Genomic DNA, 17,872 nt, shown 5'->3' with positions numbered 1-17,872 from the left:
CCTTCTGCATCTCAGGTCCATACTTGTCCACGTGTGTGTTCTTTCACTTTTCACCTATTCTCTCTAATGCAAACCTCCTTCCCATAAAAGATTCAGCACCAAGAATCTCCAACACCAACACCAAATGCTGCTATATGTAAGTGAGAGCACATTGGGAAACAACAAATAAAAGATCTCTCATGCTTCCCTTCTTTGTAGAGTTACCTGTTAATCTGATAGGTCCTGTGGATTGTCTTAGGTATTTTTCAAGATCTAAATATGTAACAGGTTGGACTCACATTAGAGGATACATTTATTTTGATGTCATTTATTCAGATATCTTTTCAGATGGCTAGTTTTATGTGGGAATACATTGGATTTCTCACTGTCAATCTGTGCTGTCCACATTTGATACAGGAAATGATAATGCACTGTTATGATGTACAAAAGACACTTCTACCTGGGGGGATTAAATCGCAACTGTACATAAAGCCTTATGACATAATCTACTCCAAAGCCCAAAAGTTCCCTCCTTAGAAAACCACTTTCACACTGTAAACGGCAGAAGATGTTAAATATACGGTGAGCAATTGTGCTGTGGTCTCTATTTAACTCCATTCCAGTCCAGTCTAGTGAAGCTTAAATTTAAATTATATCAAATTGTGTACCCCATCTACCTTTTTTGTCCTGAATTTGGGAGGGTGGCCCCTGAAATGCTTCGGATTCCCCCAACATACATGTTTCAGCTTGAAATCTTTAGCAGCTCTTGTGGCAACTTTGCTCTCTGGCCATTTTTCCCTTTTCAGTCTGAGGCACTTGGACGAGCACCATCTTTTGCTCAACAACTTCTATTGTAATACGACAATCAGCACTGCTGTAAAATAAGTCCTAAAAACCATGTTAATGCCCTTTAGCCTTTTAGACTAATCACAAAGAAGCAAACCGTTGAGCAAGTCTTTACTGATGTAAGAGGAGGTAAGCTAGAGAACCAGTAGGCCTTGTGTCTGACCTCGGTTTGCATAATTTCCCAATTTATTGTTCTCTAATATTTTTAATGCCAAACATTATTTGCTTTTTGCATAAATGTATGTGGTGACATCAGCATTTTTACTGTTGATCCTGAAAAGCAGGGTGTAAAAGATACAGCTAAAGGGCCTGCTAGGATTTCTGCTGGGCCTCCCTCAGCCCTCCTGGCTTGCATGTTTTAGCATCTAGGAGGAGAGCCAAGGACCAAGACCCTCATTTCAGTCCTTAGAATCTTGAAAACTTGGCCCTGCTTCCTTACAGACAGTGGGTCTTGATGTGTGGGGCAAAGCCAGCAACTATAACATCTCATTCAGAAGACAGAGACGCTGCTTATTTTTCAGACCACATGGAGCCTGAATCTGAAATGACGCAGTTCACAGAACAGGAGAATCTCAAGCCGTGGGATGTTTCCCAATATTAAAAGCTTCTGAAATTCTCACCCAGTGGCTAGGATGACTGTGTCTCCTGGCAGTTAAAGTAGAAAACATCTAGAAACCACTATGTTGCCTAACCCTGAGTAGTAAAATCCCACAATTAACACATTCCTATGTTGCACAGCCAAACAGTAGCAATAACTTTGCATTTGATAGAAAAAGCCTATTTTAATCTTCTTTTAACAACCCTGTCTAAGGGCTGCAATATTCACAGCTGAGAATTTGAATTATTTCATGGAAAATAATTAAGTACAAATGTTCATATGGTTAAATTTAATTAGAACTGCTGGAAAAGATGCTTCTTGACTACCAAATGTTAAATTAACATAGAACTAGCTCAGGGCAGAAGCCAGAGCTTGATTTTCCATAAAACATATCCCAGGCATCTCCAGTTAGGAGTGAAACCTTGCTGAATTGGAAGTAGCAAAAATATTGGGGTAAATGGGACAGTGGTCTGACTCAGAAAGGGGGCTCACACACTGTACTAAGCTATAAAGTGGCTGTTTAACTCATTGTGTAATGCTGTCATTAGTCCACAAACTATCATTTGCGGCTTAGCATATGTGAACCTAGCCAAGTGTTTTAGTCAACAATCTTGAGTGAAATAAACCACTTAGCATAATTCACACAGCATGCTGTGACATAACAGTTTGCCTTAGTGTCTTCTGTAAACCCACCTTCTGGTGGGTTAACCATGGTTTAACAGGATATGTGAGCCCATCAAGGGTTATAGCATATAAGTTTTAAATAAATAAAGTTTGCAAATGATAGTTAAGCAAACTTTTGCATATCATGTTGTACAAATACAGCTAGTGAGTTTTGAATAGATTTGAATTATGACAGTACTATATTCAAGTCAAAACTACAAAAATGCAGTTATGGCAACCAAAGAAGGTGGTTTAAAATCATGGATGGTCCTTTTGATGACTGTTTTTAGCAACTCCTCCACCGCACACAGGGCTTCCCAATAAAGATCTCATTCTCTGCCTACACTAAAGATCATACTACAGGCCAAGCCCTACTCCCTTCATCCTAAACCAGTGTTTTTCAAACTTGGCAACTTTAAGATGTGTGGACTTCAACTCCCAGAATTGCCAAGTTGCCAAGTTTGAAAAACACTGCCCTAAACTAAGTAAGAAAATTCACTGGGTTCCTCAAGTTCAGCTTTTTCCTGAATTTTAATGGCTTCTGTAGAATAATGCCTGTCCTTGGCTAGTTTCACACTTTGAAACCACTAAGCTATAATGTTGGTTGTTTGGCTTGAGTTTACCTGTGCTAGCCTAGCTCATTTAATAAACTCTGCTTAAGCAAACCATGGCTTAATAGGAAGAAACCACCCCATCTGTAGCACAAGAACATTTTCACATATGGCTAGTATGTTACTGATTATCAAGAAGAGGTGATAATCAGTTTTAAAAACAGCAAGTCATGTAATACTATGGCACTTTACGACAAATTGAGGAATTTAAAGCAAACTGTGGCTAATCTCAAAAAGCTCAATAGGACCAGACCCGGCTACTACTCAGATGGGAAATTAACAGGATATCCCAGGGGGGTATCCTGTTAACTATTAGAAGTTTTTTTTTCTTTTTTTCAAAGAAAACTTTTATGAAAGAAATGGAAACCACTTCCTTATTGCCAACAAGTAAACTGCAAGGTTGTGTCTCAAACCTGACCAAAAAGAGATTTAACTTTAGAAAACAAAAACAAAACCCTTCCCCTCTCTTTTATTTTTCTTTACCATCTTGCCTGGTGAAGACTTCAAAAACTGGCCATTATTTAAAAGTTCCATCCAGTCAAAGTAACTTTATTATGCACTGCTGTGGCATCAGGTTTTTTAAAATTTATGCCAGTTATTTATATTCTTAAGTATTTTTATGCTTACTCTCTGCCTTTCTTCTAAGAGCTCAGGGCAAGGCACATAACGTCTGCCCCTCATTTTCTCCTTACCCCCACGCTGTGGAGGTGAACCGGGGCGTCCCTATCTCCGGGTAACGTCGTAAACCACGAGCTGGCTCTGCACAGCAGATCATCTCCCCCCTTAAGACCCAGCGTTCAAACAATACCGACAAGATCAAAGCACCGCAAAGGCAAGGAGGCGATGGGCGCCCCTCAGGGCGACTTGAGGGCTTCAAGGGGGCGCCTAAGGCAAGACCCGCGAGGAAAGCCGAGGCGGGGTTTCTCGGAAACAAGTCCCGGGGTGACTCCCGGGGAGATGTGCGTCGCCCTCAGCCTCCCCGAGAAGGCCACCTCTCGTCGAGCAGCCTCTGGCAGCGGAGCGAGCGAGGGGAGACGGTGGCATGAAAACTGCTCTGGAAGCCCCCGCCGGAGGAGCCGGCCGAGCCCTCTTTCCTGCGCCGCGGCCGGCTCCCCGCTTTGCAATGCCCGCCCTCCGGGGGAATGCCGGCCCGGAGTTACCTTGACAGCTTTCCCGTCGGCTCCTCCCCTTCTGGCTAAACGCTGCACGTGGGGCCGGGCAAGCCGGGCGAAGGGAAGGTGTGCCTGGCCGCCTGTGGATCTGCGGCCCCGTGATCGCTGCTGGCCGCGGAGGATGTGCCTTTAGCCCCGCAGCCGGGGCGGACCAGGATGGCTGTTTCTCTGCCCGGTCTGCAGAGCCAGGCGGGAAGGGCGGCAGCCGAGCGTCGAAGACTCTCCTCTGCGAGGAGCGAGGGAGGGAGCAGCGTGGGAGAAATCGCCTGGGAGACTCCTCCGGCTCCGGGGATCTCGGCCCAGCTCGCACGAGAGGACAGGTGAGCCTTTCCGATGGAAGGCAGGGAGGGGAGGAAGGGGAGGGGAGGAAGAAGGCCGGGGACTGCCAAGGACGCAGGAGGATAGCCGGGTAGGCAAATGAATCCTCCATGTTCAGAGACAGTGTATCTCTGAGAACAGAACTGTGGAGGGAATGGGAAACCCTGCAGGGTCCAAGCTTCCCCAAAGAGGATACTCCTGTATCAGGGGTTGCTTTGGATGAGCTTAGGGCGGGGGCGGGGCGGTTCAGAGAGGCACTAGTTCTTCCAAGCGTGTGGAAGGGGGGCCATCCGAAGGGGAGCTCAGTATTGGAAGTGATCCCAGGTGGGGGGTTTTGGGCTGCTTTTTAACCAAGGCAGCAGAACTATCCCAAGAGTTAGTTCAGTACTTTGGGTTTGCCCACACACTCTGGCAATTGATTTCCTGAGTGAAAGGAGAAAGAACCACAATGACATGGGATGCAATGGAAAGAAAGTGGGAGGAGGCTCCAATGAGCATTTTGCCCCCTGGGCTTGCAGAGGCTTAAAGCCTGGTGCGCCTGATCAAGCAGACCTGTTCTGATGAGAAGAGAAAACTTCACACATGCCCTGCCCCCCACTCCTCCTCCTCCTCCTCCTCCACCACCCTTACAGCAGGAATCCAAGTTAGGAAATTGGCCAGGGGAGTCTGTTTCAGACAGTGCTTTTCTAGGGGGCCCAAATATACCCAGGTTGTCTCCAGCATTGCCACATTATAACCAAACCATCCTGCCTCAACTTGGCTATGAATGATGGGAGCTGAAATTAGGTGCATCTGGAAGGTGCCAGCTAGGAAAAGCTGAAGCAGATGATGTTAAATGTAATACTGTAAAAGACTTTAGTGCTTCTGTGCACTTGGTAGAAGATCATACAAAAGAGAGAATTAGATTCTTTTTTTTAAATTATAGATGTTTCAAGGACCTATAAATATATTTTTTAAAAAAGACATTTACACATCCAAGGTGGGACATGGACATATTATTGCCATGGTCTCTGGAATAAAAATTCTTAATTTGACATAATTGGGGGTTCTGTTTATTATAACAAAAAGACTTTATGAACAAGAAATAATTGGCAGAATTTGTAAGTGGGAATGTTTGGAGTGAACTTAAATGCCATTGTTCCATGTATAACTTTATTATGATTTATCAGAATGATGCTTATAGGTACTGCATTTTTTATCCTGCTAATGGTTTGTAAAAGTTTCTTTAAAAATACTCAAAAGAATGTATATTCATACAAAATGTTAGGATTATTAATTAATACCCAAATATGAGAAAATAGCTTGAATATTTCTGCTGCATTATGAAGATTCCTTTATTGGAAATTTCTTATTCAGGGCATTCAAGCAGTTTCTTTGAATAGTGCATAACGTACCTTATTATCCATGAACACTGTATACATAAGTAAAGCTAATTAATGACCGTGAAGTAGAATCAAATCAGTATTTATAATATTGATGGTACTCAATGCTAATATGGTAGATAATCTATCTTTATTTTTCTAAAATATTTAATGCAAAGAAATCTAGAACAATGCAGTTTAGATTACCGAAAATGACTTTTTGACATATAAGTTGATCCTAATTTTGCCAACATTGTTGACCTTTCATATTAGGATTGGCTCTGGATTTAGTACACTCATGTAGCTTTAAATCCCACTGAATTTAAATGGGATTTACTCAAGTGAACCTAGAAAGGATTGCAGTTGAAGGCCTTATGAGAACCATGATGTGGTTCACCTGTAAGTAAGAATTCATGAGAACAAGCAGCATTGTTGTGATTCTAATAAGTCAGTTATCTGGAAGTAAGGACAATTGCTTTCATCCAATTTACTATGTAATTTTTTAAAAGTTGAGGAATATGGCTACAAGACAAGATCAAAAATTGTTTCCCACAAAATCAAAGAACATTGCTAGAAATCAATCCAGTTCAAAAATTTGAATTGTCAGCACATTCCCCCCCCCCATTTAACAATTGTGGGAATGGAGCAGCAGTATTGGTTTAGCTTAAGAATATCTAGCTTCATGTTTTCCTAATAATGTCTGTGCATATCTCCAGGTTGCATTTTTTGCACGGATAACTATTTCTTGTAATTTTGAATTGAATGTAGATAATTATGTTTATATGAATATATGATCTCTCTTCAATATAGGACAAAAAAGACAGAGTTTAATATGCCAGAAATCCCGTCCATACCCAATCCTTTTCCTGAACTTTGTGTCTCTCCATTTACATCAGTTTTGTCAGCCAGCCTGTTGCCTAAGGCAAATCCCAGGATAAAACAGGTAAGCATTTTCCAATTCTGACAGCCAAACCATGAAGAGAAATATGTTTCTTCTTTGTAGTTCCCAACAGATCCAGTGCTTACATCTCAAAACTTTTCAACAGTATTACTTGCAATTAAATCCAGGATTTTTCCCTACTAATTCCTTTTATTGTCAGCTATTTCAAGACAGAATCCTTTATGTTTGTGATCTAGAAATGTTGATTCTGTAGCCATACTCAGATATTTTGTTTATCATAAACATGAACACCCAAGCTGGGGCCCATATTGTTTCACCAAATTATTCAACATAGATGCTCAAGCCTTGGGCTTTTTCACACTTGGAAACTGGAGACACAGCTGTGCTCCACATCAGGTGTTTGTGCTAACTATTAATAAAGTATGTGAATACAAGGCTTGTTGAAATGATCCAAAATATGATTACATACATGACACAAGGACAATTGAAATCAGAATCTACCATAACAATATCAATTTGCAGGTGGAGAAGGGTGATCAGTAGATATTAATTCTGGACCTGGACTTTTAAAATATTTTTTGTGAAAGCCTCTTATGAATAGTTCTTGACTAAATGTAACAACCATGGGATAAAAGAGAAAGAAAGGAGCTGTAGATTAGTGGTGAAGCCCCAATGCTGCATGCAAACCCAGGTTCAATCCCTGACATTTCCAAGTTAGGATGGAAAGATTCCTGTTGAATCTCTTGAGTGTATTGCCAGTCAGTGTTGGCAATATGGGGCTAAATGAATGAGTGGTCTGATTGGGATAAGCAATCTCCTAAGTTTCAGATCCTCTTAAGTGTTGGGATATGGTTTAAAAAAAATGAGAGACAGAGAGTAGGAATAAGCGCCCTGTCCTGCATGGAGGGATTTAAGGAGTAAAATCCATCTGAGTTTTGAATTTGGGGACTTGTGCTTTTTTATTTGCTCCTAATTGATGGAGTTGGGAGTGAGCAGTTAGATGCCCAAACCAGCCCAGGAAATGAGAAGCCTGGACAAAAGTTGATATTGCTAGATATGGGAAATTATACCAAATGTTAATGTATGTAAGTTGTCCATTAATATATATAAAAGTAATATTCACGATAAAAGTATAGATAAAGTCTTTGTAAGGTATTGCATCTTTAGCATAATCCTATGTATGTTTACCTAGAGTGCTAGAACTTACTTAATAATTAAGACTTTGTTCATATCTTATAAAAATGCAGTGCATGGGTCTCCACTGAATGCATTGATTTAGTGGAGTGTCCTGTATAAACTGGCTCCCATGGATCCAGGTACATGTTTGTGATTCTGCTTTGTTCAATCACAAAACTGGGAAAGAAATACTGCATGCAACTTTGATTTGAGAAATGACACCTGAGAAGCTACTCTTGTCTTCTGGCATACCTAGCATCATACACATAAATACAGCCATGTAAGGGGACTCCAGCTTGCACACGTCCACATACATAGAATCTGACATACAAACTGGAAGCTTTGAATCACTGGAAATACTTAGGAGAGAATAGCCTGCTCCTAAGATCCTCCTAGACTTACATGGCCTTCAGGAACAGAAGTATTAATTTAGCAGTGATTCCCATGGCTGTGTTTCATGTACAAACACTAATTGTTTAGTTTTATCATGGAGTTTAAAAATATAAACTGTTTGATGGATAATCTTTACATTAAGATGTTATGGGCTTTGAGATAGAAAAACAACATCATAATAAATGGATTATATTTGTGGTGGAATGTCAGTTATCTGGGGACCACAAGAAATTTAAATAAATAAGTGAATAAATGGAAGGAAAATGTACACTGAAGTGATGAATCTTGTTTTGGTCAAAGATAAGTTAGAAATGACTTCTCTACAAAAATAGTTCAAGGCAAATCAAGTCTGTTGCCTTCCTTGAACATGATTGGAAGGGGCAAAGCAAAACTCAAGGGTATTTAAAGCCCAGGGACATTTTATTCTTTTGCTATGTTTCTCTGTAATTATCTGACTCTAGATATTCACAGTTTGTAAATAACTTGACTGCACTAGACAAAATAAATCTGTTTCTTGTAGGAACACTGGTAAGCAAACTTCGGCACTACTCTTTACTAATTGAGAGTTAGAATGGAACCATTCTACTGACATTTTACTGAAGATTTTATTTTGAGGCAGACCGTTTCTTTTTTTAACCTGAAATTAATGGAAAACCACTTCCATAACATTGCCAAGAAAACTATTTATATGTCCATGAAATGACCAGGAGTCCAATTCAGCTCAAAGCAGATTTTACTTTCAGCTGCATGACAGTTCCTGACCAACCATGTCTGATCTCTTACAATAGCTAGTTTGGTGTTCTGGGCCTTGCCTGCAATATGAAAGACCACTGGAGAGAGCTGAATGTCTTTGGCAAGCTCTGAGGAACATATGGGTCCTTTTTAATTCCCACCAAGGTTTCTTGCCTAGTCTACTCCAGTTCTCCAAAGTGGTGCCCCCGCAGATGCTTTTGGCTAAAGGCAATCCTAGCCCTGCTGCAGACCTCATCCATGCAGGAGCTTGGGCGTAAAAGGAGTGGAATTGGAGTCCATGTGTCTGTCATTTCTCCATTATTTCTATTTCCTAAACTTGACAAAGGGTGGTCCTTTTATGAAGTTACTGCCTTTTAAAATTCTAGAAGAGCCAACAAGAACTTTCTTTTATCCCTGCTAGACAAAATGTATTTTCATGAGTAATTTCATCTTCACCTCATTTTTATCTTTACATGTTGTCCTTTGTCATGGGAGAGTGATATTTAGCTGATTTGCTTAATTTGAATGTAGTTGATGCTTAGCATTATTGTCACCTTGTTACCTGCAAGAAGAGAGAGACAGTGACGTTGCCACATGTTCTAAGTAGGATTTAGTTGCCCGTAGACACCCCAATCCAGTATTCTAACAATCTCCATATCATATATAAACTATGTAGAGCTGATAGTTGAGTGTTACTTTGTATCTGCATGTTTTAAAATAATCCAACTGTAATAGAGGAATCTTGAAAATTATTTATTACATTAATGGATAAATTAGTGCATCTTTGTTTTTTGTTTTTTTTGTGTTGCCTTAGAACTGCAGCAAGAGGCTTGCTGTCATTGAATATGTGCAGACTGGAAGAAAGAAAAGCTTGAATGTCATCACTGGGTTTAAGCAGTATTATGCAATGTACAAGTTATTTTTTTCTCTGTGCTGCGGTAAGCACACCATTGATTCATGCACCCTGCATAAAGAAGTAGGAAATACCTGCTTCTGAAATTGGGGACAATTAACTCAAAGAACCATAAAAATTCATACTAAGTTTTGAAAAGTGTGTGTAGGACAAGAGCTTCCAAAAACATCCAGATTATCCCATTGCTTGCCAGAGAATTTTAGTTTTCAGAGTATGGTGATATCATACTTTGTTAAGTATAGATATGAAACCTTAACCTTATCAAAAAAAAATTTCCTTTGGTTTTATAATCATTGTAATGTGGAAGAAGAGAATAAACTTGTGACTGGATTCACACATTGCACTAAGATTAGTGCATTATGTGAACCCACAATTTGAGAAACCATGGTTTGTACCACAAACATATATGAATCTAATAAGTTGTAGTTTTTATCACAAGCCATAGTTTAGCAAATCATGGCTTAATACATTATGGGGATCAGGCAGTTGTGTTTTGGCTGTACCATTAGGTGGGGGTATTGAAGGAAGAGAATGCATGCTGTACTGCATGTGTACTACACACATATGGAACTCCACTGTGATTTAATATCCTGTATGTACACTTACAGTTCTACATGAGAGGAAATACCTATGCATATAAGTCAGGCAGCATTTTTCATATATTTCTCCAAATATGTGTGACGCAGAGGTGGTGAAGACACAATGTCTATGATATATGTATGGTTTTACTCTCTGCCTTCATACCATTGCAGTCCCAAAGAGAATGTCTGAAAAGGGGAATGTCCTTGTTCAAGTTTTTTCCACTCAAAAGCCTTCTACAGACTCCTGTTTTCATTTAAGTAAATGTAGTGAATAATTTATATTCCTGCTTCTATATTTGTGATGGTTGAGTATATATAGTCATTCTTTACATATTTATGTGTTATCTTTTTAATAGAAAGATTCTACCAGGCGACCTTGTCAGTACCTGTTTTTGCTATTAGATTATCATGAGTATACGTTCTGGAGCTTCAGAAGTTAAAATAGGGCCATTTGTTTCAAGAAAGAAGGGAGTGATGGTGGGGTCACCATCACCAATAGTAAGGTCACTACAGATTATTCCCAAATCAACAAACCTGCCAAACCAATCCACCCACAACAGGAACTCAAAGGTCATGGCGCAAAGACGAGTCAAATGCATGTACTATACCCTGGATCACATTGATTCAGTTTAGGACACGTCTGCTCCACTTTTAGTAGTGAAACTGTGATTCCAATAACAACTGCTGAATTAAGCAAAAATAATAACCAGAACACAACCTCAGAAAAGCTGCTCTTCATGGCTTATCAATCAGTTGTGCCTTTTTACAGGATATTCCATTTCATTCTCTTTCTGACCAGTTTTCCATTTCTCTGAGCATGATGGGTTTTCTTTGGGAGAAAGAAAGAAAAAAGAAAAAGGAATTTGCCTAATTCCTTTCAGCACCCCCTCAAAGATTTTAATCTGCTTCTGCCAATCTTGGGGTTTTCCAGAGAATATTGCTGTTCCCTTCTGCCAATTTATGACCCATATTTTAAAAGCAATCTTGCTATTCATATATACTACATAAACTAAACAAGAACGTTGTTGGGCATACATGGTATATTTTTATACTATGTATTAGAATTAGAATTAGAAAGCTATATATGTTTAAGCATATGCAGATTTCTTTGACTTGTAACCCCCAACCACTAGTCTTCCACACTTCTAAAAACTGGAGGCCAATCACTTTCAAAAGCAATAAAAACCAACTTTCTTTCCTTCCTTCACCCCAGAAGTTGAATGCATAAAATAAATGCATTTTTAAAAATGTCAGCACGGTAGAGAAATGTCTTTTATTTTTTTGAATTATTTTTTACTCATAGTCTAAGAAAACTTTGGGCTGGAGGACTGAATAAAGCAGTAATCCCTTTTTCTTCTTATTTCATTCCCTAAATTAGAAAGTGAAGATTATACTAGGTCAGTGTTTCTTAAAGTATGGTCCTGGGACCCCTGGGGATCCCCCAAGACCTTCTTAAGGGTCTGTGAAATCAAAATTATTTGCCAGCCTATGTTGAAAAATAATACAATATTAAGTTCCCATCAAACAATCATGAGTGGCTGCAAATGCGTCAGTTTTAATTTTTAATATGGGAAATATCGATAAATGTAACCCATACAAATAAAAGCTCTTTGGGATCCTCCATAATTTTTAAAAGTGGGCAGGGGTCCTAAGAGAAAAATGTTTTAAGAAACTCTGTACTAGATTATGCTAAATGCAGAGTGAATGAGACCTCTCTTGTTTTACTTCAGTGTGGGGCTCTCTGGGGACTGAGACAACCCCAGAATGGAGATGGCCACACTGGCTGGAAATGTTGGGCATTATGGATCCCACACATCCAGATGATCCTGGTTAGGGAAACCTTTTAAAGTAAGCCCAAAGGCTCCTACTCTGTTTTTGCAATCACTATGTAGCTGATTAAAAAAAAAAATCCTGCCATCTGGAGTCAATGCAATTCTTTACAAGGTTGCAAGTCCAATGGGGGAAATGGTCTTTTTTGCTGCAGTTTAAATAGTGATTTTACTTTTTACAGAAAGCAGGAACTTAAGAAACCTCCTTTAAGGAAGTGAAGGGAAGATTATTTGAGGAAATTATTTTTGGGTAGAGGAGTACGGAGATGCCTTGAAGAAGGAATACAACTGCTGTTACATAAAGATCAGTTTAGCTCAGATAGACAAGAGGGAGTGAGGAAAAAAAATCAAGATTGCCTCAGGAGAGAGAGAATCTCTGTCAGACTTTCAAGATTCTGTAATTATAGCCTACAGCATTGAAAGAGAGTTCATGCAGTGCCTGTTTTCTGATCTGGTCTACTTTGAAGGGCTGACATACACCACATTTGAAGACGCCCACAACATTCCCTTAAGAGGCATACTTCCTCCCACACTGTAGTTAGGGGAATGGGAGATTTTTTGGCAATGATGAAACCTGTTAGCAGGAAGTCGGAGTAGTGTGATGAATATTGGATGGGTTAATTTCCCACAATGCTCTTGGTGCAGCATGGCCCTGGAGTAGTAGGAGACATGAAAATGCTACCTCCGCAGTGGATCCTAGAGCAAGACTACCTCAAGGGCATTGTGGAAAATTGAAACGAGGCCTCCTACATTCAGCTGCCAGCTCCAAAGTCTGCCTGACTACTATCAGACCCTGCTGGACCTTGTGCCTGCCCAAAAGGGTTGTCATGAACTTGGACTTGTTCAGGGTTTTTTCTTTCTTTCTTTTTAAGAGCACAGCCTGATATGGTGTAAGAAAAGCCTCTTCGAAAATGTGGGACGTACTTTTCAATAAATATGATATGAAACACAAATAGACTGAATTCCTATTGTAGGAGAAGACTGTAGATGCTGTAGAGAAGAGATGGTATTGTGTAGAGCTTGCAGATACCTAAAGGCAATAAAGAAATGGCTATGTCTTTAATGCTGAGGTGATTGCATTGTTACTATGGCTTTTATGAGAGTAGGAATTAAGCCAAGCTTAGAGCTTTGGCAGCAGGTATGTCTGGGTTGTATCTGGCTTTGTGCTTTATAGCTTTCTTAGAAGTCTTTGATTTAAAAGTAACTAGACAAGGAGCAGGGGTTTGACCTTGGCTACATCTCATAACAACTTCTGTTCAGCTTGTTGGGAATTCCACATCTTTTGTGATCAGAAGTGATAGAGATTGAAGGGGTATGAAAAAAATGATCTTAAAGAAATAATTGCACCATAATAACCACGGTCAAGAGCTTTGCAGATGCTCTGTCACACAACCAGAGCTGTGGCATATGGATTGTTTGTTCAATGAAGGGAGCAAATTTGTTTTAAGAAACGCAGATCTTGAGTCCAGAGTGAAAGGAACAGGGAAGCTTGTGAGAGAGGAAGTCATAATCATACCAGGTTGCCTTCCTATATTTTTATTTTTATTTATTTTTATCAGCAAATTATCTTTATTTTTTTATCTATAGGCTACATATTCTATATATATATATTGTATTGCCATGAAAGAAACATCATATTATAGCATAAAGCATGTTGATTTGTGGTGGTGGGGGGAACAGTAGCTTTTCTGGCTGACCCCAGGAACCTGCATAATTAATTGTAAGGTAAAAATGCTGCATGTCATTCCCTAGCTGGTGATGATTGGCTGAGCTGCTGTGATGTCATTGAAATCAAAAGGTCAGAGTTGGCAGAGCTCTGGTTTCAATTTAGGGAGCTGGGATGTTCCTTATTGAACATTACTGAACCAATGTTCAAGAGCTTCAGGGATGTTCAATAAATAAAGCAATTAGCTAAACCAGAAATGCACAACTAAAACTCTACAAGTGCTCCTCCCCCCACCTTTCAAAAGTTATTATTGTATAGCAATTTATAATGTAATAGACAGGAAAAATTATTAAATACATTATGAGAGAATTATATTAACTATATTAATTAAATGAAAATGAAATGAAATGAAATGAAATGTAGTTTTTGTCCTGGTCCGTGCACTATAAGATAGCAGAGGCTATGTGCAAATATTGGGCAACAGTGCAAAAAGTTGAGGAAAACTGAATTTCCTCTGCATTTTTGGAAGCATTTGTGCAACCTTTCGTTTGCTGACTTTGTTAGTTTCATATGGGAAATCATCTCCTCTTGGATTTGTCTTTGTTGCATGAGAATTCTGTGACCGTGCCTTAATGCTTTTGTCTGGTCCCTTTGAAAAGCTGAGGACCTTGATTTCCTGAAGGTTTGCCACGAAGAAAGGATAAGCAGCAATAGCATTAACCAGGCATGCTCTGGCATGTTAAGACTCCTGTATTAAGAAGTAAGCTATTAGACTCGTTGCCATTCCCCCCCCCCTTTTTTTGGTATCTGATTAGGATTTAATTCTTTAATTTTGCTAACTAATGTAACCCAGATTCACACTGCTCTCTTTTGTCTATCGTTCGTGGTCACTGAACTGCATTCAGCTGGATGCTTTCCAGCTATTTCAAGAAAATAAGATAGTTCTGGCATGGGCTACTGGGACCTATGTGCTGAAGGAGCTTTGAGAAATTCAGGGAAGAGATATATGTGTGTAAGTATATATAAGTGTGTGTGGGTGTTTATGGGTATGGGTATACACATACAAACATGCTTCACACTTATATATTTACATGAATTGTGTAGTAGCACAATTCATGTAAATATATAAGTATTTGTATATTGTACAAATATGTAGTAAACAACAAAATAAAAGCAGTCTTAGGCTTTTGCTGATGCATCCGCTTCAGTTTAGCCTTCTGCTATTTCACATGGCAAGAAATTATCCTTGGTTGACCCTAACTAAGAACAAGGTGGAGTCTTCCTGCAGCTACTTCTTGTAATCATTCTTTTACAATGATTGTTTTTATCTATTTGTTATTTTATTCAAATGTTCTACGTCTCCCAGAGTCACTTTGTGTGAGATGGGCGGCTATATAAATGGGATAAATAAATAAACAAACAAACTTAGTCAGAAAGTAATGTGGCATTTGATTCGAAGGCAACATTGGCTTCAGTGGACCAATCTAGTGTCAATTTTGCGATGTACAGAAGTCTTTATTTTGAATATTTCCTGACTTGGCTAAAAGGCAAGTTTGGGTTTTACATCTTGCTTAAATGTCACTGCTTGTAATAACATAAGATTTAAGATGCACGTCTTTCCTTTCAAATAAGGGGAAGGGATCTGTCTTTTGCGGAGAGGAGGAAAAGAGCAGTCAGATGCAGTTCCTTGCTCAATAGATGAAGGCACTGCTGAGAGAAAAGGGTTTGGAGTGAATTATCTCCCTGTGTTTAAACTTGTTTCTTCAAATATGATAAACAGGAGTGTCATAATGCGTTTCCAAGGGCAGAGATGGAGCCTTCCCTTCTTCCCCCTGCACCTTCTGATTAGCCTGCTATTGGTCAGTTCTATCTGGGACTTGTCCTTAATTGGCTTTCTGAAGAAGTAGATTCAAACAAACAACACACCTTTGATTGCCCTCCAAGTTATCTCTTTCCACTGGCTCTTCGTGAGGTATGGGTGTCTGAGAACTCATTCTCCAGAGATTAATCTTTCTTTTGCCAGTGATTTGGACAAGGGACTTTTGTTTAGCTGTCAACCACAGAGATGAACTTGTATGGAAGAACAGAAACCTTGCCAGTGATTTCTCCAACAGTTCTGCCAAGACAGGTAGGTGACTTTGTGAAGTGTAGCATGAGGAAGGGATGCTGTGGAAACGTATACTGTCACAAAGTTTATATTTTAGATATCACAAAATATGTGGAGCTATGTGGAGGAGGTGAAATGGCAGGTAGGAAGAAAAGCTCAGTGGCACAGACTTGGGAGGGGCAGTTGCTTCCTGGAAGTGGTCAAGCTGGGGGATATAGAGTGAGGTGGTGGGAGTGCCCTAATCGTAATGGAGGGCATGATTTTTTTAGAATCTTCTTTAAACTGACTTTTATGCTTGTATTGTACCTATTTTATAAGATGGCCTTTGTCATTGAAGCTATTTATAAGTCCCAGTGTAGCATTACAGTGGTACCTCTACTTACGAACTTAATCCGTTCCATGACTCTGATCGCAAGTCGAGTTGGTCGCAAGTTGAGGTAAATTTTCCCATAAGGTTCAATGTAATTACCGTTAATCTGTTCTGGCGTCTGCGGACCAGGCGTCAGGGGCGGAAAAGCGCTGTGTGCTGCGCGGCGGGGCGGCAAAACGCCTGCGTGCCGCACGTCAGGGGCGGCAAAACGCCCGCACGCCGGGCGGCGGGGCAGCAGAACACCCGCGTGCTGTGCGTCAGGAGCGGAAAAGCGCCCGCAGACCACATGTCAGGGGCGGAAAAATGGCCGCAGACCATGTGTCAGGACGGAAAAATGGCCGTGGACCACGTGTCAGGGTGGAAAAATGGCCGTACCTCAAGGCGGAGTTCGCACATCGAGGTACATTTTTGGGGCCGGAGCTGTCGTATCTCGAAAATTTCATAAGTAGGGGCGTTTGTAAGTAGAGGTACCACTGTACTTTTTCTTTTTTTTTAATGCTGTGTTTGCTCTACAGCCTAGCTTAAGATTGCAGCAGATCTTTATATTTGAAATGGCAAAATATTCAGCTAGGTTCTATGTGAAGTTAAAAAATGGTTGCATCTAAGGCTGTCAGATGAAATTAGGACTTGGATTAAATTCTTATACTGTTCGTGTTTACATATTTTCATTGGGGGAGGGATAGTTGGAAGCCTGGTTTGCAATTGGTAAATCACTTTTTTTTTTTGGCCTGTAAATTTGCTACATTTGTTTGGATATTGTTCAAGACTTTAAAACTGAGTCAATCAACCTGCAGCTATGATTTATAATGCAGCTATGATTTATATAAAAAACTATAATTATACATATTACATATACATACATGCATATACACACCAATTTGAGCAGGAAAAAAACACTGAAAACGTTAAAAACTGTTACATTTCCAGAGAAGTATTTTGTGTATACATAATGCCTTCAGGCCTGATGCTGAAAGTGAATGATTCATATTGTCTTCCCTTCATCTAACATGGCATCCTCCACTTGCATTGGACTATTGTACACATATTCCCAGCCACTATGGGGAAAAGATAGTAAAATATTCCCAAAATTTGCAGAGGGCACCAACGTGAGAAAGTGTAAGATGATGTAAATTTTCTATTCTCATTCCTCCAGCATAATCTCTGGGCCTTGAAAAGCTTTTATACCTTTTAAAGACATGGCTTCTACCATTCTAGCACCTACTAGAGAAAAAATAAATCTGCTGAATTTATGTCTATAATTAAGTTGAGGAAGGCCAGTAGGTACATGGTTGAAGGCCTTCCTGTTATTTTTACAGCCATTAAAAGAACAACACTGAATCAGTCCAGAAGCCTATCTGATTTAGCGATCAGTCTCCTTGTGACCAACCAGGTTCGTTTAGGAAGATCCTACAGAACATGAGGGCAAGACCATCCATCTGTTCAATTTCCCTAGGATCTAATATTTGGACATATACTGTCTGATCCTAAGGTTATGTGTATCATTGTTGTCGATAGCTTTATCCTACTTTTATCAAACTCTTCATTTTTTAAAAAATATAATTTTTATTGAAGAAATTTTTGACAAGATAAAAACAATACAAACATTAGAAAAGAAGCAAAGAAAATAAAGAATAGTGAATAAGTAGGAAAGGAAAG

General features: G+C 39.7%; 1 protein-coding gene across 2 annotated transcripts in view; it reads left to right on the top strand.

Moving 5' to 3' along the window:
• The first annotated feature begins 4,025 nt into the window (after positions 1 to 4,025).
• The window catches only part of GRB14 (growth factor receptor bound protein 14), a 57,246-nt gene continuing 43,399 nt past the window's right edge, over positions 4,026 to 17,872 (top strand). The window contains exons 1-2 of one of the 2 annotated variants that reach the window (XM_088145186.1): positions 4,026 to 4,189; positions 6,359 to 6,491. In XM_088145186.1, coding sequence (XP_088001312.1) covers positions 4,026 to 4,189; positions 6,359 to 6,491 — 297 coding nt within the window. Of the gene's footprint in view, positions 4,190 to 6,358; positions 6,492 to 15,804; positions 15,868 to 17,872 lie in introns of those variants that run through there. The other variant, XM_088145188.1, reaches the window with a different exon arrangement.

This window comes from Python bivittatus, unplaced genomic scaffold (assembly GCF_059951505.1).
Source record: "Python bivittatus isolate LINGU-HERP-01145 unplaced genomic scaffold, Pbiv_v1 ctg000480_np1212, whole genome shotgun sequence".
Taxonomy (NCBI): Eukaryota; Metazoa; Chordata; class Lepidosauria; order Squamata; family Pythonidae; genus Python; species Python bivittatus.
The sequence above is the reverse complement of the archived record's forward strand: the minus strand, read 5'-3'. Positions and strand labels throughout refer to the sequence as shown.